The sequence below is a fragment of the Schistocerca americana genome, chromosome 2 (assembly GCF_021461395.2).
Source record: "Schistocerca americana isolate TAMUIC-IGC-003095 chromosome 2, iqSchAmer2.1, whole genome shotgun sequence".
NCBI classification, from domain to species: domain Eukaryota; kingdom Metazoa; phylum Arthropoda; class Insecta; order Orthoptera; family Acrididae; genus Schistocerca; species Schistocerca americana.
Genome location: NC_060120.1, coordinates 1,114,287,158 through 1,114,313,546, shown reverse-complemented (window position 1 = coordinate 1,114,313,546; position 26,389 = coordinate 1,114,287,158). Strand labels below are relative to the sequence as shown.

Below are 26,389 nucleotides of genomic sequence, written 5' to 3'. Positions count from 1 at the left end.
GTAGGATCCTACGCAGTGCCGTAGGGGACCGCACCGCCACTTCCCAGCAAATTAGGGACACTGTTGCTCCTGGGGTATCGGCGAGGACCATTCGCAACTGTCTCCATGAAGCTGGGCTACGGTCCCGCACACCGTTAGGCCGTCTTCCGCTCACGCCCCAACATCGTGCAGCCCGCCTCCAGTGATGTCGCGACCGGCGTGAATGGAGGGACGAATGGAGACGTGTCGTCTTCAGCGATGAGAGTCGCTTCTGCCTTGGTGCCAATGATGGTCGTATGCGTGTTTGGCGCCGTGCAGGTGAGCGCCACAATCAGGACTGCATACGACCGAGGCACACAGGGCCAACACCCGGCATCATGGTGTGGGGAGCGATCTCCTACACTGGCCGTACACCACTGGTGATCGTCGAGGGGACACTGAATAGTGCACGGTACATCCAAACCATCATCGAACCCATCGTTCTACCATTTCTAGACCGGCAAGGGAATTTGCTGTTCCAACAGGACAATGCACGTCCGCATGTATCCCGTGCCACCCAACGTGCTCTAGAAGGTGTAAGTCAACTACCCTGGCCAGCAAGATCTCCGGATCTGTCCCCCATTGAGCATGTTTGGGACTGGATGAAGCATCGTCTCACGCGGTCTGCACGTCCAGCACGAACGCTGGTCCAACTGAGGCGCCAGGTGGAAATGGCATGGCAAGCCGTTCCACAGGACTACATCCAGCATCTCTACGATCGTCTCCATGGGAGAATAGCAGCCTGCATTGCTGCGAAAGGTGGATATACACTGTACTAGTGCCGACATTGTGCATGCTCTGTTGCCTGTGTCTATGTGCCTGTGGTTCTGTCAGTGTGATCATGTGATGTATCTGACCCCAGGAATGTGTCAATAAAGTTTCCCCTTCCTGGGACAATGAATTCACGGTGTTCTTATTTCAATTTCCAGGAGTGTATTAAAATGTTAGTGTTCAACTGTGAAAGCATTTAAATTAAAGTTCCAGAGCTTAAAGCAATCCTAAAAGCAATGAATCTCTCACAATACTAGGTACAGAAAGCTGTAAAAAACCTGAAAGGATAGCAGTGATATGATTGGGTTAAATCTAAGAGCATTTTGAAAGCATTGTCTAATAGTACCTGCAGTGCAACTGTTTGAACATTGTGGCTGGTTGCAGTTGAAAACATGGTGTTATAGTCATGAAGAATACCAACTTGCTCCAATATTTTTTGAGCAGAACTATGAAGCAAAGTGCCACTGCTATGGGGAACAGATGGTAGCATTTGACTTGCTGTTTGTACTAAATTTTGTGGTTTTGTTGTTTTCATTATAAGACATTATGTTTTAAAAACCTGATTTTCAGAACAGTATTTTGTCAAAGGTTCCTCATTGTAAGTATTATCACAAGATTTCAGAAATTGAAACTTTTGATTTTTATATTGGGGGGTGGGGTTGTTGTATGATTGAAGAGGTGTGTTCTGTTCTGGCACTTAAAATTTTAGAAATTAAGCTATGGTGCTACATATTGAGAAATGATAAATAATGCACATCTGGCTGCCAAAAGGGCAAAGTGCCAAGCCTCCAACAACTACCACATCATAATCTTATTGAAAGACCTCTCACAAATACAAAGAGTTCAGGTCATAATGCAAATGCTGTCAGTGCACCAAAACTAATGTTTGAACATTCATGGATGACACAGGGGCTAAAATTGAGGGAAGTAAAGCAAAGCAGAAGTACTGAGCTCTTTTTACAAATGTGCCTTTATAAAAGAAGATGCAGGAGTACTGCCCCAGTACAATTTCGGCACCACTGCTGAATTTAATGATACATTTTGTAGTGTCAGTGACATTAAGAAACAGCAAAGTTCCTAATATTAAACAAAGTTTGATGGGGACCTAATAGCTCTATGCAGAATCTGGTGCTCAGTTAGCTCTCATTTTATCTGTAATATAAGATAAATTCCTTGAGCAAAAAATGGCACCCAGTATTTGATAGAAAGAAAGCAGAGGTCATGCCAGTCTGCTCATATAATAATGGTAGCAGAAGAAATCAAGAAAACTATATTGGAATATCTTTAAAATTATTTGTTGATTGCGTTCCAGAGATCTGAAAAAATGTAGAAATGACTTCATATAACTCCTTAAGACATTGTTTCATTTATTCTTTATGATCTGATTGGTTTTGCTCAAAGACCATTGTCCAGCAGAGATTTTTGTTAATAGCGAGAGTTATGTATATACATCCACAAAGCTACCAATGAATCTTCTTCTTCTTCTTCCTCGTCCTCCTTGCTTTTCCCATTTCTCAATTGGATAGACATTGTTACATGGATTTTCGGAATGTTAGTGACAGCTGGTAGCTGGATGGGACTTTCTTCCTGATGGAATTTGTTTGAACCATCTGTCTGTGTCTAGATTAAATCTCATGTTCAAGTGAGACAACATTTTCTAAATGATTGTGTAGCATGGACCTGTGGCAGCACATGGGTACTAGGCCAGTCTTGACCTAACTATTTTGTAAAACAATCTAAAAATCAGATTCAGGCTGGCTGGCTCTTCAGCTGTTTTCATAGTCCATGAGGCAGTTTGTATCTGAGACAAATTCACTTCCCCAAATCACCAAAGCAGTATGTTAACACTATTTGCTATCTGGGTAGGTCTTAACATCTATCTCTGCATGACAAAAATCATTTATAAGTATAATATTTGGACATTGTGTTTTTTATGTATGTAGGTAACTCTTGCTGTTAGCAAATATCTGTGCTGGGTAATGATCTTTGATCAGAATTTGTTGCACAAGATAGATAAATTAAACAGCAGATTAAGGTGTTATGTGATGTCATTTCTACAATATTGCTGACATCTGTCTACTAATAACATATCCTGAAGTCAATGTTAAATGGCATCTCAGATTGAATGACCTCCTCCACGTTAACCAGTATAGATTTCAAAAAGATCTGTCATTGAAACCCACCTTGTGCTTTCATCCTTGAATGAGATGTTGAGGTAGCTGCAGTATTTTGGGATAGCAAGTGAAATTTGAGGCTGGGTTGGGGATTATTTGCAAAGGAAGAAGCAGCATGTTATCTTGGATAGAGAGTCATCAACAGTTGTGGAAGTAACTTCAGGTGTGCCACAGGGAAGTGTATTGGGACCTTGCTGTACATGTCGTATATTAATGACCTCACAGAAAATGTTAATAATAGCCTCACACTTTTCACAGAGAGCACTGTTATCTATAACAAACAACTGTGTGGTGAAAGCTGCACAAGTATTCATATAGATACTGAAAGAATTAAAAGAGGTGCAAAGATCAACAACTTGAATGTAAAACTGTCCACTTTAGAAAATACTGATATGTAGTATTTTATGACTAAAATGGCACTGAGTCAGATATGGAGTCGTCAAGACACTGAAATACCTGTGTGTAACAATTTGTGCAGATATGAAAGGGAATGATCATATAGTCACAGTAGTTGGCAAATAGACGGCAGATTTTGGTATGTTCATAGGATAATGCAATCAATCTCCATATGAGGATGTTTACAAAACATTCATACAATGTATCCTAGGATACAGATCATATGTGTAGACCCATAGCAAATGGGGCTAAGAAGATATATTGAATGTGTGCAAAGAAGGGTCACAGATTTGTTTCATCCATGGGAGTGCAACACAAAGATGATGATGAAAAACCTTAACTAGCAAATGCTTGAAGACAGAAGAGTCTTTGGAGTAGTGAAGTACATGCAGATATGAAGCTGAACTGGAACACATCCTTTGACAGTGCTCTGACTGCATTTCAACATGCCATGAAACAGGGAATATTTTTCCCATGATCTTTCTCACATCTCCCAAATTAGTTCCACAACTGTACTCAAAAGTATGACACATTGATTATATTCCTATGGAAGACCCACATGCAAGACCCAACCAAAACAATGGCTACTGCCAATCTGTTGCCAAGACAGTAGCAGATCACGTTCAACAGCAGTTGGCTCATAAATTGTGTCCCCTGGATCCTCCTCCAGTACCAGTTTCTCTGAATTACTTAAATGGAAATTGTTCTTAGAAGGCATAAGTCTCTACTAATCCCCTCCATCCCATATCACTTTATTAATCCACATTCCCATTTTTCTCTCCATGGTGTTCCCCTTATTTTGTTCTAAGTCCCCCCCTCCCATTTCCAGCTCACTTATTGTGTCCATTGTGTGCCACATGCAACTTGCCCTAACAGCACCAGGGCAGGGTTGCCGTGCTGCATTCCTATTCCATTCCCTTGACACATTTCCCCTCCATTCTTCAGGCTCCTTTCCCTCCACCCCACATTTCCCCTCAGAGTCTCTTGCTCCTTTTGTATACTCCACCTGACCCAGTCCCTCCTCTCAGGAGGTCTGCAGTGGTCTGCAGTGCTGGGACAATGTAACCAACAGTACAATGTAGCTGTGTGTGTGTGTGTGTGTGTGTGTGTGTGTGTGTGTGTATGTGTGTGTGTGTGTGTGTGTGCACAGCAGTCAAGAAGGACATTGTTTGAAAACTCAGCAATGTTTCCAGTCTTTGATGATAAAATATTCTGAGTTGTTAGACCATGTTATATTCCTCTTTAAACTTCGTCACTGCTCAATATTTCAATTCCTCAGCTGGGGCACTCAGTTTTCAATCATTAAGGGAGACACGTGGGATCCTGAAAAAGTTCCTAGCAGAAGGACTGAAATGTCAAGCAGTCAACTGCTAAAAATGTATAACAATTAAATATACATCATAAATTCCTTCCCTCTCCATCCCTCAGCCCAGCTTCTCATCATCCCTTTCTCCATACATCTCCTCCTACCCCCATCTCTCTGTGCATAACCTCTTGCTCCCTCTCTATGTCCATTTCTGTCTGAACATTCACTAGCTTCGTATATCTTCTCATACCCCCATCTCTCTGTGCATAACAGCCTCCCCCTCCTAATTGTCCATCTCCTCCTCTCTATGTCCATTTTTGTCTGAATCTCCAGTAGAGTATTGTGCAAAAATCTGAAGTAAATCCGTCAAGATCTTATCTAGATTTTTGGTAACAATATTTCCCATTTATATATTACATATATATTTATATATCTAACATATTACAAAAATATATAGCATACGTCAGTCTGAATGTTCATTAGAGTGTCATGTAAAGACTGGAAGTAATTTGGTCAAGAGCTTTTCATGATTTTTGGTAATAATGCTTACTCTTTATATATTACATTTATGTATTTATATTTTATGTATATAAAACTGTGAAACTAAATCTTTTGTTATGAAAACATGTGACAGCAGAACTGTCAAACCAAATGTAATTTCTTTATTTTCTTTTTTTATGAAGAATACCATAATGATCCATAACTTTGGAAAAAAAAATCATCAAGTGATGATCTTTCACAACTGATGTAGTAGCCACCAGAAAGATCGCGGGAGGCGCACATTAGCACGGCGCGTCACGGACGGTAGTTGCCGCAAGTAGAGTCCCGTCCACCAGAGGGCACGTGAGAACTCGGACGCGACCTCTGCCGGCATGACAACAACAACAACAACAACAACCACTCCGGCAGCACGGGCTGTGCCCAGTCAGTCAAGATCGGGCATGCCTAGGACACAGTCCCGGTCTACGCTAACTGCAGTGCGACGTAAACGTGAACAGTGTTACTACACAATTGGCCACGAGAGTAGGGTCATTCTTTCGCATGTTGCGTTGTTGTTCTGGTTTCGCAGCTTCTCCACGGCATGGAGGATTTGGTGCGAGTTTTGGTTGCGCAGCAGACGGAACTCATGGCCACCATGAAACAAGTGCTTCCGACGTTGCTCTCCACACCGTCTGCTCCGGCGCCATTCCCTCCTCCCTTTCCCCCGTATGACGAGACGGCGGAGGATTGGGACGCATATGAACATCGCCTTCGGCAGCATTTCCAGGCGTTTCATGTTTCTGATGCAGAGGTATGTAGTGCTCTCTTTTTGTCTTGGATATCTCCCTCGCTGTATCAAGTTTTGCGGCAGCTAGCGCCGTTGCAGGAACCCTCGTCCTTGTCTTTTGACGCATTGTGTTCATTGCTGTCTTCATATTATCGCCGCAGCATGCATGTTGTGGCGGCTAGGGTCAAGTTCTATCAATGCAAGAAACAGCCCCATCAGTCTTACCGGGCGTGGGCTGCTGCCCTGCACGGTCTTAGTCGCAAGTATCATTCTGTCACGGAGCAGTCGCGAGAGTCGTACGCCCACGTTATGGTACACGACGTCATTGTTTGTTCGGCCCCTGATAGGGAGGTCCGGCAATGGGCCCTGCAGATAGAAGACCCTTCCCTCGGGGAAGTCCTGTCCATTGCTCAATCGTATGAAGTCTCTCATGCAGCAGGTCAACAGCTGGAAGCGTGGTGCGACGTCGCGGAGGTTCAGGGCGGCGCGGCCGCGTCCACTGTGTCGGGGGTGAACGACGTGCGAGCGGTTCAATCCGGCCGTTACGGCTGCTCCCGCACGGCGCGTAAACAGAATTCCGGCCGCCGGCCCCTGTTGCTGTCCTGTGCGTCGTGCTATATACATCATGATCAGTCAGAGTGCCCCCAGCGTTGGGCCGTTTGTCGCAAATGTAATAGAAAAGGTCACATTGATAAAGTTTGCCGCTCCGCCTCAAAAGAGTCGAAGGAAGCAGGTACAGAGGACATAGACGTTGACATTCAGGAAGTTTGATCGGGCCAGGCTCCCGACGCATCGGCACGCAAACTCTTTATCGGGGTGTTGGTTCGGTCGCGCCGGTTACAACTGCAAGTCGATACGAGCGCGGCAGTTTCGTTGTTGAATGCACAAACTTATTCCAACCTTGGATCGCCCCCGTTGGCGCCAGTTTACCGGCGTCTACGCGGTTATGGTAAACAGTTCATTCCCCTACTGGGGCAATTCACTGCCGACGTGACTTACAAATCAGTCACTCGGCCTATTACTTTTATTGTTGTCAGTGATGCGAGCTCAGCTAACCTTTTTGGCCTGGATGCCTTTCAAGCTTTTGGCTTTTCTATCGCTGACGCCATACAGTTGGTCTCCGAAGACGTTCCCTATCATTGGAATCTTTGATCTCCGACTTTCCAGATATTTTTGAGGAGGGCCTAGGGCGTGTTTCAGATTTTGAAGCTCACTTAACGTTGAAGGCGTCGGCTCGCACACGTTTTCTACGCGCGAGGCAGATCCCCTTGGCTCTCCGCCCTCAGGTAAAGGAAGAGCTAGACCGGCTGACAGCCCTAGGGGTCGTTCTTCCCATTTCTTCCAGTGAGTGGGCTTCGCCCCTCGTTATTGTAAGGAAGCCCTCGGGAAAATTACGTCATTGTGGCGATTTCAAGGCCACCATTAATTCCCAATTGGTGGTGGACACCTATCCTTTGCCTCGTGCGGATGAATTGTTCTCCTCTGTGGCGGGAGGCCAATATTTTTCGAAAATCGATCTGTCGGAGGCTTATCATCAGATACCACTTGATGAGGACTCCAAACGGTTGGCGGTCGTCAACACCCCGTTTGGCCTTTACCAATACCAGTGGTTGGCCTTTGGAATATCCAGTATGGGGTGGGGGCGGTCCTGGCCCATCGCAACGCAGATGGTTCCGAGCAACCACTGGCGTTTGCGTCTAAAACGCTTAGTCCCGCGCAGGCCCATTACTCCCAGGTGGAAAAAGAGGCTTTGGCCATTGTCTACGCTGTTACCAAGTTTCACCCTTTCTTGTATGGCACGAAGTTTCAGTTAATCACTGACCATAAGCCGTTAATATCGTTATTTGGCCCCGCCTCTCAGATTCCGGATAGGGCGGCCCACAGACTACAGCGCTGGGCCTTGTTCCTCTCTAAGTACCATTATGACATTCATTTTCGCCCTACAGGACAGCATGCCAACGCCGACGCTCTTTCCCGTCTTCCGGTGGGCCCGGATCCTACATTCGATCGAGAGGAGATTATGTGTTTTCATTTGGATGTGGCGTCCCGCCAAGCAGTTGATGGCTTCCCGATCACTAGTTCTCAAGTCGCCAGGGAAACAGCAGCTGACCCGGTTCTCCAGCAAATAGTTCGCCTCATTCAGCAGGGGTGGTCATCCCGCCCTCCGGGCCGGGCCTCGGACCCTCTTCGTAATTATTTCCTTCTACGGGACCACCTCTCGGCCTTGGAAGGCGTTCTCCTTCTGGCTACCAATGATACAGCTCCTCGCGTGGTTGTTCCTGCAAGTTTACGACGGGAGGTCCTCACGTTATTACATGCGGGGCACTGGGGTGTTTCCCATACTAAAACCTTGGCTCGCAGACATGTGTACTGGCCCAGTATTGACAGAGAAATTGAGCACTTGGTGGCCGCCTGTTCCCAGTGTGTGAGCCAACAAGCATCTCCCAGGGCGGCATTCTCTTCAGGGCCACCGGCAACCCAAGCATGGGAACGTGTTCACATCGATTTTGCGGGCCCGTTTCTCAATGGTTTTTGGCTCATTGTCATTGATGCTTATTCCCGATTCCCATATGTGGTTTGCTGCTCCTCAACCACCTCCGAAGTTGCAATCCAGGCACTAGCAGAAATCTTTTCTGTGGAAGGTCTGCCAATCACCCTGGTCTCGGACAATGGACCGCAGTTTATTTCGCAGACCTTCCAGGATTTTTGTAGGCGCTTTGGTATTCGGCACGTTTGCTCTCCCCCCTTCCATCCACAATCAAATGGGGAAGCCGAGCGCATGGTGCGCACATTTAAGACGCAGATGAAAAAGCATGTGCACGAATTTCCTGCGGAGGAAGCATTGACGTTTTTCTTGACGGCATACCGGACCACACCAATGGGAGACCGCAGCCCCGCAGAGCTCCTCCATGGGCGTCAACCTAGGACTCTGCTACACCTCCTCCGGCCTGGTCCTCGCCATTCTTGAAAACATGGAATACCTGGTTTTCCACTGGGTATGTCGGTCTGGGCCCGTGGGTTTGGTCGCAATCCACATTGGCTACCAGCGGTGGTCCTGTGCCGAAATGGCCGCCGGCTCTATACCTTGCAGGCGGGGGACCGGGTGGTACGTCGTCACCAAAATCAGCTACGTCCACGTTCGGGCACCCACCCTCCGCCCTCTCGGACACCGGCTTCCCCATTGCCGGCACCTGTGTTGGTTTCGCGGGGGATGTTGCCTCCTCTCCCTGCTGTGCCTCTGCCGCACTGTGATGGTTCTCAGCCTTGGCAGCCTCCAGTAGCTCCAGCACCAGCATCGCCATCGTTTGAGATGCCCCAGCGAGCGCCGGCCCCCCTAGCGGGCCCAGTTTCTCAGGAGGTTGGTTCACCTGTGGTCGTCCCTTCCCCTTCGTCCCCGCCACTGTGTCTTGCCCCTCCCGGGGTGGAACAGGATCCGGAGTTCAACGGCTTGTCGCCCGTTCTGTCCCGGGCTCCGGTTGTGGGACAACGGGGGCCTCTTCGTGTGGGTCACTTCCAACCGTATTCAAAGATTCCAGCTCGAGGGTTAGCAGATCCCCTCGACTCCGGCTATCCAATGGATGTGGAGGTCATCGCTCCTGCCCGTCGCTCCACCTTCCGATGCAGTGGATCACAGTGGCTTCACCCCCCGAAGGAGGAGGAGTGTAGTAGCCACCAGAAAGATCGCGGGAGGCGCACATTGGCACGGCGCGTCACGGACGGTAGTTGCCGCAAGTAGAGTCCCGTCCACCAGAGGGCACGCGAGAATTCGGACGCGACCTCTGCCGGCATGACAACAACAACAACAACAACAACTCCGGCAGCACGGGCTGTGCCCAGTCAGTCAAGATCGGGCATGCCTAGGACACAGTCCCGGTCTACGCTAAGTGCAGTGCGACGTAAACGTGAACAGTGTCACTACAACTGATTTTTATTTCTGACTTTTCAGTGGATTTTCCAAAAATTTTCTTTGGTACAAACCTTGTCCTTACAATTATCAACACAACAAAGAGAAAAATCAACCAAATCTGTCAAGCCATTATTAATTGATGAGATTTCATATATGCGGCAGTTGATGTTAATTTCTAACTTTTCCGCAGATCAGCCAAGCCATTCTCAGGTGACGATCCTTCACACATGTGGTGACTGATTTTTATTTATATAGATGACAACAGCCACAAAGACCTGCAGATTTTTCAGTGTCATTTATATGCCTGCCAACGTCTCAATACATGAGCTGTGTGATGGATGGATCCTTTGCTCATTCTAATACTCAAAGTAACAAATTAGCAGAAATTGCAGTTAACACCCCAGTGGTGAATTGAGGTTATTTTAATATACATACATATGTACAGTGCATTTTTGGTGCATAGAAACTTTGTCTGCACACCAGATAAAAATTCCTCTCTGGGGTTTGATCAATTGTTTCATCAATAATTAATGTCAAAACTTGTTTGATTATAGAAACAACCCCAGGAAATTGCCTGTGTCTGGAAAGTGCAGCCTCACAGCCTCACACTGAAATGAACACACAGTCATATCAGAGAGATCCTTTCCCTGTTGAAAGTGTGCAGTGGATATACATAAGGAATTTATCAAGTAGCTCTGCTGGACAAGTCCAGGGGAACTACAGTGTTTCCACAGTTATGGTCATCTTTAAGTTGTTTTATTACTGAAACTCTTGAAGCAATTTTTGATCAATATACTTCATTTATATGGAGCAATTTAGTGTAATCTTTACAACATGATCATTTTACTTAAGAATTGCCTAGAAGTATTTTCTTCCAACTTCTTGATTGTGAACTGCAGGTCCATAAATGTTGGTTTGTGTGAAGAACAGTACAGAAACATTCAGGTCTTTCAGCATTAGTTGTCCACAACAAAAACTCATTCTGAATATACACAGGCTGTTTAAAAAGAGCATCCAAATTCCTACATGAAATAGTGACACTCAAAACTAGAAAAAAAAGTCCTGCGAACATATGCCTGGAAGCACATACTTGTTGAAATACAAACCATTCTTTCCTATAGTATCCATCTGTCCATTGGCACTATGGGACATGTTCATTGTGGTCACCATTTCAATTTCAGACATCCTTCAGCCTTTCTTCTCAAAGAATAATGAACCCATGCAGACACACCTGGCAAACATTGGAGCTGCCATTTGCAGTTGGAGATGAAATTCACTTATGCTTTTAAATGTCCCTGTAGGCAGAAATCTAAGGGATTATGGTCAAGGGATTGGGGAGACCATGCTACTACCCCTCATCAGTCAATCCATCTCTCAATAAATATGTGTGTGCATTTGTATAAAACCTGTCATACGAGCCCCAGAAAATGTGATGATGCACATGGGTAATTTGTCAGACTGAAACTGATGATCAACAGAACTTTTTAATTTACCTAGTACAGTGCATGATGCTAATAGCCAGTTTATCTGATAAAATATATGACCCTATGAGCCTGTTACTTAGAAGTTCTGCTCACACATAAATAATAAAGTGATCCTGATGTCTTCCCTCTATGTTAATAAACTGAGGCCCTGCTTACATGATCACTTGAGGATTTGAATTTTTCTCTGCAAATTTCTTCTGGTAATTTAATGTATGACACCCCATCTGAAAATAAAATGCAGTGCACAGATCTACAATCTTGCATGTTGGTCTTATGATATGAGACCTTTCACAGACTGTAATTGATATGAATAGAATAACTGCTCGTGCAGAATTGACTATGTTATGAGTTATCCCTTCAGCAGCTCCCATTCTTTGCACACTTATTTTGGTATCATCTTCTGCTCATTACAACACCTACTCCTCAATATCAGGTGCACAAGCCGTATGAGGCCTACCATAATTTCTTGACCTTGACAAAATTATATTATGTCTGTACATACATTATGTCTGTATATGAGATTATATTATGTCTGTAAGTCACTGACAACCTGTATAACATTTTTTTTAGATTAAGTATGGCACTGTGAATGTTGTTCAGTGTACATGTCATGCATCTGTTTATCAATGCCACTTGCTATACTTTAACATAATACAATAGCCATGAGGAATAATAGGACTCCACTTCACTTTTTGTACTGTTCACAGTCCATAGAATCACTAATCTTCTCCAATGCCAGTAAGACCTTGAAATGAGTTGTAGATCTAGGATACAGTTGTAAGTGCTTTTCTTGACAATAGCATCAGAGACAGAGGACTAATTATAGAGAAATCCACAAAGAATAATTATGCACGACTGAGTAGAAAGGCCCACATGTCAACAAGTAATTTTCTCCAGGTGTGTTGTTTATCTCTTGCAAGAATAAAGGACATTTTTAAACATCCTGTGAACTTAGAGCATCTTAATACAACAGAAATTTTTCTGTGGACAAATGCTTGAAATTCTGCTGTGCTATAAATTCCTTTGGTATTAAGATGGACAGAAATCAAATTAGGATAAAAATGTAAAATGTTCATGTCTCTTATTGTTGTATAAATGCTCATACGGGGACAGAGTAAAGTCATAGTGATTACAAGTGAATGGTTGTATGTGGCAATTATGACATGAGGATTTTCTGTTATAACGTCAAGTTTAACACATATATTCCAGAACGACACAACACATATAAGTCACAGAGTAAGTTGACAAGCAAGACATGTGTACACATTAGCATTCGAATGAGCACTGAGTCCCAGTCTAGCAGCCGCTGCTCGGCTGGCCGCTTAGGTGGCGCAGCTGCTGCATGGCTGGCAGACAGCGCCGCACGTAGAGGACACACGTAATTGCGCGGCGGCGCTTTGAATGATTGACGAGTCACAACATTTTCATATTTAGGGTAGTTCTTCATAGGTATCTGCATACCATCTGTAATCTTAACTGTTAGGAACTATGGCTATTCTTTAAGAGCATCCATATCTAAATAAGCCAACACCAGTATTCATGTTCATGATAATTTTGTGTCTATCTTCATAAGATGACTGACTCTGCTTTCTATGCAATCTGACCATTCAGAGAAGAGGTTACTGATGAAAGAAATTGAGACTAGTTCAGTTAGCATCTAGTACATCACAGTCATCCAACATAATGCAGACAATCTTTTAGGTACACATCCAATGTTCTCCAGTTCCACAGTATATCATTATTCACTGCTCAATGCAGTCAGGTTACGTTTCATAAAATACTGATTTTGTGCCAATAATGAAGTCAAATTCATTTTAATTTAAATTTTTTGTGCCATTGTAGCACAAAATCACCAGGGTCACAAAGTATCCTAATTTAGGTGGGACTGTCCTGCATTTCCAGTTGCAAACCCAACTCCTGTTTAGACCTTGTTGGATTCGTAAAAATTCAGGTCACAGTAGTATGGACAATATTACGGTCTCCACTTAAAAACGTGTGAAGCAAGCAGACAACCATACAACAGAGGTGCACTCATGCTTCCTACAGCCAACTGAGTGAGTTTGAAAGGGGTCAAACTCTGGCTTTCTGAGTCGCAGGATGGTCCTTTCAGAGAATTGCCGCACAAGTTGGATGTGCTTTGTCAGTTGTACAATGATGTCGGTATCAGTGATCATGTGAACATTCTCACACCTGTAGATGAGGTTCTGGATGTCAGAGCAGCACAGACACCTGCCAGGATTGTTATATCATATGGGCAGCAGTGGCAGACTGTACAGCTACCACAGCACAGACAAGAGGGCTTGTGAGCCCAGATGTGTCAACACGAACTGCAGTGGGAATAGAGGTACACACATCTCTAGCCCTTCTTCCACTCATGCCACAGCATCAACAAGCATGGCCAGACTGGTGCTGTGAGAGGATCACTTGGAAGATGGAATGGTACACTGTGGTCTTCAGCAATGAAAGCAGATTCGCTTGCACACAAGTGATGGTCTTTTGTGCATACAACATGGTCTCGGTGAGCCTGTCTCGTAGAGTGTGTTCATCAAAGACACACTGGCCCCATCACAGGCCTTATGGTCTGGGGTGCGATAAGCTACAATTCTCATTCACTTTTGGGGTTTCTGGAAGGGTTGCTAACCAGTGCTCACTACATATAGAATGTTGTTAGACCCATTCTTTTGCCATTCTTGCAAGAGGAAGGTGGTGCTCACCCTACACTGTTTGTGAAACTCACCATGCTCTGCAAGATGTGCAGAAATTTCCCTGGCCAGCATAATCTCTAGACTTGTCTCCAAGATGAGAAGAGACTTGTGTGATATATTAAGCAGCACTTCTTACAGAACTATGTAAAAGGGTTGAGCACATGTGGAAAAACATATACCAGGACAGTATTCACTACCTGTTCAACTAACTGGATTCCAGATTCAGTGCCTGCATTGTCACCTATGGACGTTTTCACCATGTACTAATATGGGTGTTTCAGCATTGTTGATACCTGGTACCTCAGAACCTCTTGTGCTATTGATCTGTAATTGTAATCATTTAATGTACACTATGTAAGCTATTGCAACAATGAATGTCTAGTGAATTGGAAACCTGTAAAGAGGTGTAGCAATTTTTTTTGTGCCAGTGCATATAATCAATTCCATCAGTCTGCAAAAACAGTCAGTGAACTAAAGAAATTTTTCCTTAGATGGACACTGAATACCATGAGATTTTAGAACACATAAAAACATGCTGGCTATCTTTCAGTCTGCCCATAGTGCAAATAGTGAAAAACTTTGAACCAATCAAATCGTACTTGTTCTCACATGAGTGCACAATAAGATATATACAGACTTTTTTTTAAGATGAATTATCTTTGGCCTATCTGGGCTTTATAATGATCATTGGTGGTTATTTTGCATCATTAAATGCAAAAAGTCAATTTGATGATACACTGTCTTATTTTATAATATAAATCCGCTCTGGAACAAAGGAATGAAGATGAGTTTTATGGTTGTGTGGCATTGTCAGCCATTTTGAACTCAGTAAATGATGATCACATAATATATTCAAAAGAAAAGTAGCCAGTTACTTGCAGCATAATGAAGACTATCTCGACAAATGATTTGACTTTGAAGAGAGCACATATAAAGCTTTCAAACCATTTTCAGGAACAGGAAAACAATTCTCAGTTTCAGCATTCATGAAGTGACTTCTCAATATGAACTTTGTGTAGCTGAGGAGTCAATGTTTGAAGAATTTGTACTACTAAACATCTGTCTCAAGGAAGAAGAGTAAAACTTTTTTAAGCTTAGTGGCTGAAATATTTCTGCCATTACAAAAACTGTGAAAACCACTTCAGGAATGTACGTTTTACATTGTCTATACCTCATTCCAATGTTGCTCCAGAAAGAATTTTCAGCCTCATATGGACTTATCGATGGGAAAACATTTTTCAATGGCTACATTAGAAGCTGAATTAATGGTGAAGGTGATTTATGTCCATTTAAAAGCCTGCAGCATGAAGATCAATAAGATAAAATGTAGTGCTTTGTTATGCTGTATCTTGAATTTTAGGCCTATGTTTTGTTTTGTTCAGATTTTGAGATACCTGGCAATCCTGAAAGGCACTAATGCTTGGAGGGAAAGACCCCCCCCCCCCCCTCTTCTCCCATGCAACTCTCAGACAAAGAAAAAAAAAATAATGTAGTGACATGTTTCTTTTTCTATTTAGGTTTTTAACTAGGTCGTAAATGGAGCTTTTTGTGGCTACTCAGAAGTCACCATTGATCTCCCAAAATATTAAAAATAGTCCATACCCCCAGGTCTAGTGCTCCCCCCCCCCTCCCCCTTCCCCTCCTACAGACTATTGTATGGGCGACCTTGTTCTTACTCAGACGTTGGGTGAACCTCTAATTGTGTTGTAATTTGTCAGCCAGTGAAATTTTACGTTATAATGTTTTCTTATAATAACTGTACTCAAACATGCTGCATTGTAATAAATATAAATTGTATATATATTAATTAATTAATGTACTTACTTTTTAGTTTCTTTATAAATCTGATTTGTCACAATTTTTCAAGCAGTGTTGAAAAGGATGTTGATGAGTACAGATGTCAGATCCAGAAAATGCAAAATGAACAAAAAACATTCAAGGAAATGATAGAATTGTTCGAAAAAGACATTGTTGATATAAAAACTGAAATTGCTGAAAGAGATATTAGTCTTGCAGAGAAGGTAATAACTTTGATCAGAAAATATGCAAACAAACTTTGCCACAGTTATTGAACTTCCAAAGTTGGTAACATCCTTTGTCGCTTTTAAAAATGATATACTCCCTTTGTCAGAAAAGTTCAAGGACAGGATTTTTAATGTCTTAGTTTGAAATACTAAAAAGGAGCAAATGTTTTTATGTTGCCTGGTATGTATGCATCCTTGAAATGAAATTGGCCATGTTTCTGTGCAAAGCAGGGCTGTGCTTAGCATCTCACTGTTTGGGTTCTTGGTGCATTAGTTATGGTGACATAATGGATGCCAGTTAAGAGCAAAGGGTGAACATTAAGTTCTGTGTCAAGCTTGGAAAAACCCCTACTGAAACATGGACAATGATTAAGGAAACATACACAACTGAGGCACTTTCAAGAAGCCACGTTTTTGAGTGGCACAAAAGGTTTTGTGAAAGCAGAGATTCAGTGCAAGATGCTCCCAGAGCCAGTTGTCCATCTACAGCACATTTTAATGCAAATGTGGAGTGTGTGAAGCACATATAGCAAGAAGACCATCATGTAACTGTGCATGCAATATCACAAGAACTTAATTTGAATTCTGATGTGTGTCATAAGATTTTACATGAAAATTTACTGAACTGGAAACTTAATGCGAAACTCATCTGTCACACACTAGCAGATAAACAGAAAGAGGAAAGACAGAGAATTTCAAAAGAATTATTGGATAGAGCTAGACATGATCCCACATTTCCATCAAAGATTATAATGAAAGTTTGCACTACCAATATGACTCTCGTACAAAGTATCAAGGTGCTGAATGGCAGAGTCATGTATCACCAGCCTTGAAAAAAGTCAAAAGACAACCTTCAAGAACAAAGATAATATTGATCACATTCTTTGATAGTAAAGGATTAGTTGACCATTAACTTGTTCACCCATGTCAAACAGTGAAACAAATTCCTTACATCAAAGTCTTTAAATGTATGCAACAAGCAATTCGATATCAAAGCCTTGATATGTGGCATTCTCAGGATTGGTTCTTACTGTATAACCATGGAAGACCCCAAACAGCTTCATCTGTTACTGAGCATCTAGCCAGAAATTCTGTTATTGCCATCCCACATCCTCCATATTCGCTCGACCTCTTGCCTTGCAATTTTTTCTTGTTCTGACAGTGAAAAGGTGACTGAAAGGAAAGCCTCATCAAGATATCACGAACATCCAATGGGCTGTGACAAATGAGCTTACAAGCATTGCAGTTAAAGACTTCCCTGCTTGCTTCCAAGACCTTCAGAAACATTGGCAACTGTATATAGATAGCCAAGGGGTCTGCTTTGATATGAGCTAGCATCATTACTTGGTAAATGCAACGTACTAAAAAAATCTACTAAAAAAACTGTCCTGAAACTTTTCTGAGAAAGGAAATAGCTTGTTGCATAGCATTAGTATGTCTACAAGATATAACATTTTTGACTATGTGAGGTCAAAGCTAAGTACTGACAAAGTTGTTTATGCACTGTATTCAAATATCAAATTTAGTAGTTTCCAATCGTTCATCCAAATATTAGCAGTGTGTTTCATGCCAAGCAGGAGGAACTGTAGCAGTTATTAAGTTCAGTTCTACAAAGTTGTTTGTGCACTATTATTCAGTTATTAAATTTAGTAGTTTTCAATGGGGTCTCATGCTGTTTCTGGTGCAGTTTAATAAACTTTTGGAAACTTCTGCCCACTATGTTTTTCAGAGTTGTTTGTGTGATGAAGTCATTTATCAAATTTAGTATGGTAGTTTTCAGCTGATGTTTGCACTGCAATATTTCAGTAAAACTTTTGTCCACTGTGTTTAATTTTGTGGCCACTTGAATTTTTGGTTTTAGATAAGAAATTGTGTGAAGTTTTTGTGGTATTAGTATTAGCTTTGGCTTAGTAATATTAATAAAAGTAGTTGCTATCTTAGTGGAGAGCAATATTCAGGATCACTATTGTTAGTTCTTTAAATAGTTCTACTGTTGTAATTGAACTTGGGTAATGTAGACGTTTAGTTTCTTCAGTAACTGTTAAAATTTTACCATGAGTGAGAAGTGTGGGCTTTGTTGTATGTTTGTGAGTAGCAAGTTATGGTGTGAGATTTGTTCAAAGTATTTTTATTGGAGGAACACAGTGGGGAAGCCAGTGAGCATTCTAGTTATATCCTCTCATGGAAATGTAGAATCTGTCACAGAAATAAGTTGATACAGGAGCAGTAACATAAGATATGTGCCCTTCAGGTGCAGTTACAATATGCTAAGGATGAACTAGAGAGGTTGAGGAGGGTGAAAGGTGCTTCGTGTCTATCTTGACCACTATAATATGTTCACTATGCTGTTTGTAATAGCTTACTCGTACTCCTATTTTTTATTCATTATTAAACCTACTCCTGCATTACCCCTATTTGATTTTGTATTTATAACCCTGTATTCACCTGACCAGAAGTCTTGTTCCTCCTGCCACCGAACTTCACTAATTCTCACTATATCTAACTTTAACCTATCCATTTCCCTTTTTAAATTTTCTAACCTACCTGCCTGATTAAGGGATCTGACATTCCATGCTCCGATCCGTAGAATGCCACTTTTCTTTCTCGTGATAATGACGTTCTCTTGAGTAGTCCCCGCCTGGAGATCCGAATGGGGGGCTATTTTACCTCTGGAATATTTTACTCATGAGGATGCCATCATCATTTAACCATACAGTAAAGCTGCATGCCCTCGGGAAAAATTACAGCTGTAGTTTACCCTTGCTTTCAGCCGTTCGCAGTACCACAACAGCAAGGCTGTTTTGGTTAGTGTTACAAGGCCAGATCAGTCAATCATCCAGACTGTTGCCCCTGCAACTACTGAAAAGGCTGCTGCCCCTCTTCAGGAACCACACGTTTGTCTGGCCTCTCAACAGATACCCTTCCATTGTGGTTGCACCTACAGTATGGCAATCTGTATCGTTGAGGCACGTGAGCCTCCCCACCAACGACAAGGTCCATGGTTCATGGGGGGAGGTCTTCCATACTACTGAAGAGAATATTTGTAGGACTCTCAATGTAGTATACTAGGATATAATATATATTAGCACTGGAATTTTATAATATTTCATCAAATTAAGTCATTATATTATATTACACTTTACAATCTCATATTTGACTTTTTACCACATGCCACAGACTTCCCTCAATAGATTCAACAAAATACAATTTGTGGCCTGTAACGTACACAACATAATGCAATAACACAAGTTAAGCTTTGTTTGTTAGAAGAATGACTAAATTTGACACACCCCTCACTATCACCCAATAATTTTTACACCTTTTTACATGTTTTACACATCTAGTTCCATAGGACCAAACTGAGGAACAAATCTCCATGGTCATGGAACGTGTCAGTACATGAAATTACAGCATGAAAGTAATAACAGATAAAATAAAAAATGTTATGAACCCAAAAAGAGGGAAGTCATAAGCTTATGCAAATGCAATCAGCAATATAACACAGGAATCAGCTTAATTTTTCAAGGAACTCCTCAGTGGAATAGAAGTAGTGGCCCTATAGGAAAAATCTTCATTTTCAATTTTAAAGTGCATTGATTACCATTAAGATTTTTGAATTCTTGTGGTAGCTTATTGAAAATGTATGCAGCAGTATACTGCACACCTTTCTGCACACGAGTCAAGGAAGTGCGATTCAAATGCAGATAAGATTTCTGCCTAGTATTAACTGAGTGAAATCCACTAATTCTTGGGAATAAGTTGATATTGTTAATAAGAAACAACAATAAAGACTATATATATATTGAGAGGCCAATGCCAGAATATCCACTCTAATGAACAGGGGTTGACAAGAGGTTCTTGAACTTACACCACTTATTGCCTGAATGCCAGTTTCTGAACCAAAAGTATCCTTTGAGAGTGGTAAGAGCTACCCCAAAACAAAATTGGGGAGTGGGGATGGGAGTGGAATAGGTATGGGCTAGGATGTTGTGGAGGTTGGGTGGGCACCAGAACGCTACTTTATGAGGAGTGGGAAGTATCTCAGGTTGGATGTCCATCATTTTAGGGCATGATAATTATTAGTCAAAGCCCTGGCGAAGAATGTTGTTCAGTTGTTCCAGTCCGGGATGGAACTGGGTGATGTAGGGCACTCCTTTGTGGCTGGTTTTTGGGGGTGGTGGGAAGATTGGGGTTTTGAGGTGAAGTGGCATGGGAGATCTGTTTGTGGACTCGGTCTAGGGTATAGTGTTTGTCTATGAAGGCCTTTGTGAGGCCCTCAGCATACTGAACAAGGGATCCAGGCTATATGGGACGGATTTTTTGGCATGGAAGGGATGACAGCTGTCAAAATGCAGGTGCTATTGGTGGTTGGAGGGTTCAACATGGACAGAGGAGCAGATGGAGCCATCAGATAAGAGGAGGTCAACAACCAGGAAGATGGCATGCTGCGTTGAGGATGACCGCATAAAGACCCTGGCTCTAGATCATGATGATATCATCAATGAACCTGAACCAGATTAGGGGTGTGGTGTTTTGGGAGACTAGGAAGCTGTTCTCTAGATGGCCCATGAAAAGGTTGGCATAGCAGGGTGCCATGTGGGTGGTCTTGGTTATGCCACAGATTTGTTTATATACATTCCTCCATATGAGAAGTACTTGTAGGTTAGGATAAAGTTAGTAAGGTGTAAGAGGAATGAAGTAGTGGCTCTGGAGCCTGAAGAATGTTGGGAAAGGTAGTGTTCAATAGCAGTAAGACTATGGACATGAGGGATGCTGGTGTATAGAGAGATGGCATCAATGTTGACAAGAGGGATTAAATGGTTCGAATGGCTCTGAGCACTATGGGACTTAACATCTGTGGTCATCAGTCCCATAGAACTTAGAACTACTTAAACCTAACTAACCTAAGGACATCACACACATCCATGCCCAAGGCAGGATTCATACCTGCGACCATAGCAGTCACGCGGTTCCGGACTGAGCGCCTAGAACTGCTAGACCACCACGGCCGGCTAAGAGGGATCCAGGAGGTAACGGGTTGAGGATATTTGGGAGTCAGTGAAGGCAGTGGTTGATGCCTTTGACGTGGAAGCCTAGATTATGGGCAATTGGTTGGAGGTGTTAGTCAATGAGTGCCGAAATTCTTTCAGTAGGGGTGCAATAACTGGCCACATAGGGGCATCCAGGATTGTGGGGTTTGTGAATTTTGGGGAGCATGTAGAAGTTGGTGTGCAGGGTGTCGTAGGGTGAGGGGGGGAAATGGATTCAGGAAAGATTTTCTGGAAAGGGCCTAAGGCTTTAAGAATTCTGTCTATAGATGTTTAATGTTGAAATATTGTGTGAACAGTTTGTAAAACTACCATATCCATAATGTTATGACCTTATAACTGAAGATAAAACAATTAAAAGCTGAAGTGAATTCTTACATCTCCAAAAGTTTAAAGATTTTACCCATGCTCATTGACATGTTTTTTATTTGGTTATTCCCAATAATTTTTAAAGTTTCTGAAATTCAGGTTCACAATGTTTGCCGAGGCCAGGATGGCCTCCCCTGGAATTGCTTTATTTCACTTGGAAAAGACACACTATTTTTGACTATGTAAACTCATTGGAATCCATATCCAGATTTCAACTTATGGTAAAAGGGTGCCTTGTTAGACATGAACCACTTCAGTAAAATACCAATTTCAGAAACTTTAAAAATTGCTAGGAATATTATGATGAAAAACATACCAAAGAACATGGGTGAAATCTTTGAACTTTTGCAGATGCCAGAGTTCATGTTGTGTTTTAATTCTTTCATATTCACTGATAAGATTTTATGCAAAATGGTCTACCCAGGGAAAATTGCCTCTTGGGTAATTACAATTTTTGTGAATGACTATGAGAACAAATTATTCAACATTTTTCTGGGAAGTAAAGAGAATGTGATTTATTACAGAGGGTACATTGATGAGACTATTCTGCTGTTCAGAGGAAGGAAAGAGGTAGTAGTGAGAATGACAAACATATTAAACAAGTGGCATCCAAAAATGCAATTCAAATTAGAAATGGAGCAGATGGGAGTGATTAACTTTCTAGATTTTACAGTAAGAAGGGAGGGAGGAAGGCACATTTTCAGTGTCTTTAGACAGGATTCATGCTGAGCTAGCATTACAGAACCCACCTCACACCACTCTGCACCCTGCACATGACAGTATATTTTTATGCAGTGTGTAACAGAGCACTTAGAGTGCCACTAATGTGAGACAAGCTACAAAGAGAATTAGGCATTACCAAAAAAGTAGCAACAGCTAACGAATATAGAATGCAAAATGTCATGCATATGTTTACTAAAATTGAAGATGGGTTTACTGGTATAAGTTATGTCAGTAAGGAGAATAAAGTTAAGAGGAAGTTTGTCAGTTTGACATACAATAGGTGGCTGTCAGGGAGAAGTGCTAAATTCTTACCATAAACATTTTGATGGCATTTCAAAATTAAGGGCAAATGGTGCATGAGTTAAGGAATAAACCAGCCACAACGAAGCAAAACAGGGTATACAAGATCAAATATGTGAACTGTGATAACTATTATGTGGGTCAGGCTGGGTGATATTTTGAGATCTGATACAGGGAACATTGTATTCGTAGTATCTAACTGGACTGTGTTTGGAGCACACACAAGAAACAGTAAACATGAGGTTAGAAGTGGATGTGCTACACTGAGCTCAAAAAGATTTTTTTCTGAATGTGCTGGAGAAACTGGAAATTTATGCCCACCAGATGAAAACTCCAGAAAAACTGCATAATAAGCAAAGTGATTTTATGCATAGAAATTATTACAAATTTTTTAAAGACAAGTTGTAGCCATATTTAGGGATGGGACAGGACATTGTACCAAGCACCAGCAGTGGCAACCCTTACTATACTGGTGGTGACAAGTTGGACATGGGAGAGGAAACTTTGGTGTGGTGCTGCATGCGGCCTGACCTCTATTATCATCAGATATGAAGAAAATAAGATACATTTTTAAGTTTAAAAAAAGTTTTTCAAAAATTGTTTTAAGTTATTTAAAGTTTGATGCCACTGTACAAGGTCACGATCATCTTCATCATCATCATCATCATCATTTAACAGTTCCAGTTTCCCAGGTACTGGTAATGTGCCTCTTCCACTTTGTCATGTCTAAATACATCTGCTGGCCGGTGTGGCTGAGCGGTACTAGGTGCTTCAGTCTGGAATCGCGTGACCGCTACGGTCGCAGGTTTGAATCCTGCCTCGGGCATGGATGTGTGTGATGTCCTTAGGTTAGTTAGGTTTAAGTAGTTCTAAGTTCTAGGGGACTGATGACCTCAGATGTTAAGTCCCATAGTGCTCAGAGCCATTTTTTTTAAATACATCTGTTCACGGAGAACATCATCCACTGTCCGTCCTCTAGTCTCTAGACCAGCGTTAAACAAGTCCATCCATCAAGTTCAAGGTCTTCCTTGAGGTCTTTTCCCATCCACCTATCTTTCCAAATTTATTTTGGCTGTTCTAATTGGCTCCATTCTCATAACATGCCCATACCATCGAAGTCCAGATGCATCAATTTGATCTAATAGAGATTTCTTTATTCTGGCTTCATTCCTCACCACATTCCTTAACTTGTCCAACTTGGTCTTCTGGATGGTGGATCTAAGAAATTTCATCTCTGATGCTTGCAGAATTGATGATTCTCTTTTTGTTAGGGTACATGTTTCAATACCATAGGTCAATATTGGTATAAAATAGCTTAAACATCATCAGTTTCGCCGGTTTTGGAATCAAGTTATCCCATAAAAGTGATCTTACTTGTTGATAGAATTTAGGCCTTTTTGCACTCTGTTGGTGATTTCATTTCTGACCAAATTATCACTGGAGATTACACTTCTAAGATAAGGAAAACTGTCCACACACTCTAGTTTGTGGTCTCCTAGTTTTACACTTGCTGCTTGTCCATCTCTGTTGACTGCCATCACCACTGTATTGGTCTTGCTGATGTTGAGGTTATATTTCTGGAACTGAGATTTCCATTCATCGAGTCTGATCTGTACTTCCTCTTCAGTTTCATCCCATATCGGGATGTCATCAGCACAGGCAAATGCACTCAGTTCAACTGACTTCTCCTTGATGTTCTTCATTACAGTATCCACAACAGTGATGAATAGTAGTGGGGACAGTGCACTTCCTTGCTGAACTCTGCTCTTTGTCTCAAACCATGTTGATCATCCTCCTCTAGTTTGTACACAGCTGTCACAGTCTTTGTACAACATCTGAATTTTTATTATTGTTCCTTCAGGCACATTCTTTCTCCTCGGGCATTCCTAGATCTTATCTCTTATAACAGTATCATGGGCTTTTTCTATATCCAGGGATACAATAACCAGGTTCTTGCCTTTCTCCCAGTAGTTTTCCATCAACATGCAGGTGCTGAAAATTAGATCTGTTGTTGATCTGTTACTTGTGAAGCTATATTGTTCCTCCTCCAGCTGTAGTTCTATGATATCATTTTATGGGCCATCAGTATCATCACTCTTACTGTCATTGTCAACGTAATCTTGCTTCAGTTCACAAAAAAAATATTGTCCATAAGAAAAGGTGAAGTCATGTCTTTCCTTTCTTCACTTACTGAATGAACAGCTGCTGCTCTCCATCAACTTGATTCCATGCAATAATGCGATATACTGGCTGATTCAGAAACTACATTTCCATTATGCATTATCTGTCCCTCACTACACAATGAAAACAGACAAAGCCTGTCAATATAGCATTAAATTTAAATATGGGAGAAATCATACTCTGTGAAATGATGGGATCAGTGGTCTACTGCAATTTTTACATCTCACCAACTAATAGGACTGGCAGTCAAAGTGAGGCATGGAGGAATATGCTACAGCTCCCTATGTATTACTCCCATGCTGACTGTATACACAATATCAGACTAATTACAGTCCACACAGAGGCATGTAAACAGCCTTTCTTCCTGCACTCCACATGTGAATAGAACTGGGAGAAAACCTGATATGTGTACAATGAGAAGTAACCTCTGCTATGTGCTTCTTGGCAGTTTGTAGAGTATGTAAGTAGATGTGAATATGAGTTAGGAAAGGGGCTAGTTCTACCTTGTATTCAGTGTGAAATCTAATTGGAATTCCATCAGAGAATAGTGCATTGTTTACTTCTAATTGTGTTCAAACACTTCAGGTGTTTATATCAAGATTTCTAATCTGTGTGTATTTGTAGTTATCAAATGTTGGTATGGTAATGTCCTCACATGTAAATACATTTTTAAATATGGAATGTAATATTTGTGGGCTGCCTTCTCTTTCAGCAGTGGACTGACCACCAAGATCTGAATTGGAGTTTTGGATCCATTCATTGACTATACATTTGACCAGAATTTTCTAAGATTTTCTGACAGAACTTTCACAAAAATCTGACTGTGGAAAGGCTATACATGAGTTGTATTCTGTGAATTTTCTCTTTCATAGTGAGTGTAGAAATACCTCTTTTCAAACAATGAAAAATCCAGGATGGAACGTAACAAATTCTGAAACAGAAAGTTGCTACTCACCATATAGCAGAGATGATGAGTCGCAGAAAGGTACAACAGAAAGAAAAAGTGACAGTCTTTTTGGCTTGCCTACCTGCAACTCAGCATCTCTGCTATATATGGTGAATAGCAACTTTCTTTTCATAATATTGAAACATCTGTTTTGTAAAATTATTCTAATGGTATCATTAAATAAAGGTCAGCTTTTGTTTTCTTGTATTACCTTTCTTGATATGTCTTTATCTAGATCACAGTGTATTATGACTTTGCACATTAACCATAGCTGTTCCAGATTTTTCAGATCAGAGGTAAATGTTACTTGATCTCCTATTTAGGTTATTGGAGACAGCTTACCAGTTCTATGAAACACATCCTCTACTAGATTCCTTGATGAATTTTCTGCCTTTAGTAATAATTGTCGCTGATCACTAACCCCGACCTTATTGGTGACACTTTCAGAAAGATCAGATCAGTTTGTAGCCAGGAGATCTAAAATATTAGTTTTGTACATGGACTGTTGGCCTGGCTGTCAGGACAGAAATCTGACAATATATTCATTATTACAAGTCCTTACCTCTTATAGCATAATTCAAAAGTCTCTACAACTGATGTGTCCGAATCTCATGGCCAGTAAAAACATCATTTCATTGATCCCTGTTGACTGACCCCATGTATTCTACTCTGTATTAGCTCAAAGTCAGATTCATTTTGGACCTCACTATTCTTTGTTCATTCATTTCTTGATATAAAATCTCCAGCTTCCATGCCCAGTCTAATCTACA

General features: G+C 41.7%; 1 protein-coding gene across 1 annotated transcript in view; it reads left to right on the top strand.

The window, feature by feature from the left end:
• The window catches only part of LOC124594714 (cilia- and flagella-associated protein 57), a 287,883-nt gene that overhangs the window by 236,225 nt on the left and 25,269 nt on the right, over window positions 1–26,389 (top strand). Inside the window, exon 13 of the mRNA XM_047133082.1 lies at window positions 15,860–16,049. Within this exon, the coding sequence (XP_046989038.1) occupies window positions 15,860–16,049 (190 nt within the window). The remainder of the gene's footprint in view (window positions 1–15,859; window positions 16,050–26,389) is intronic.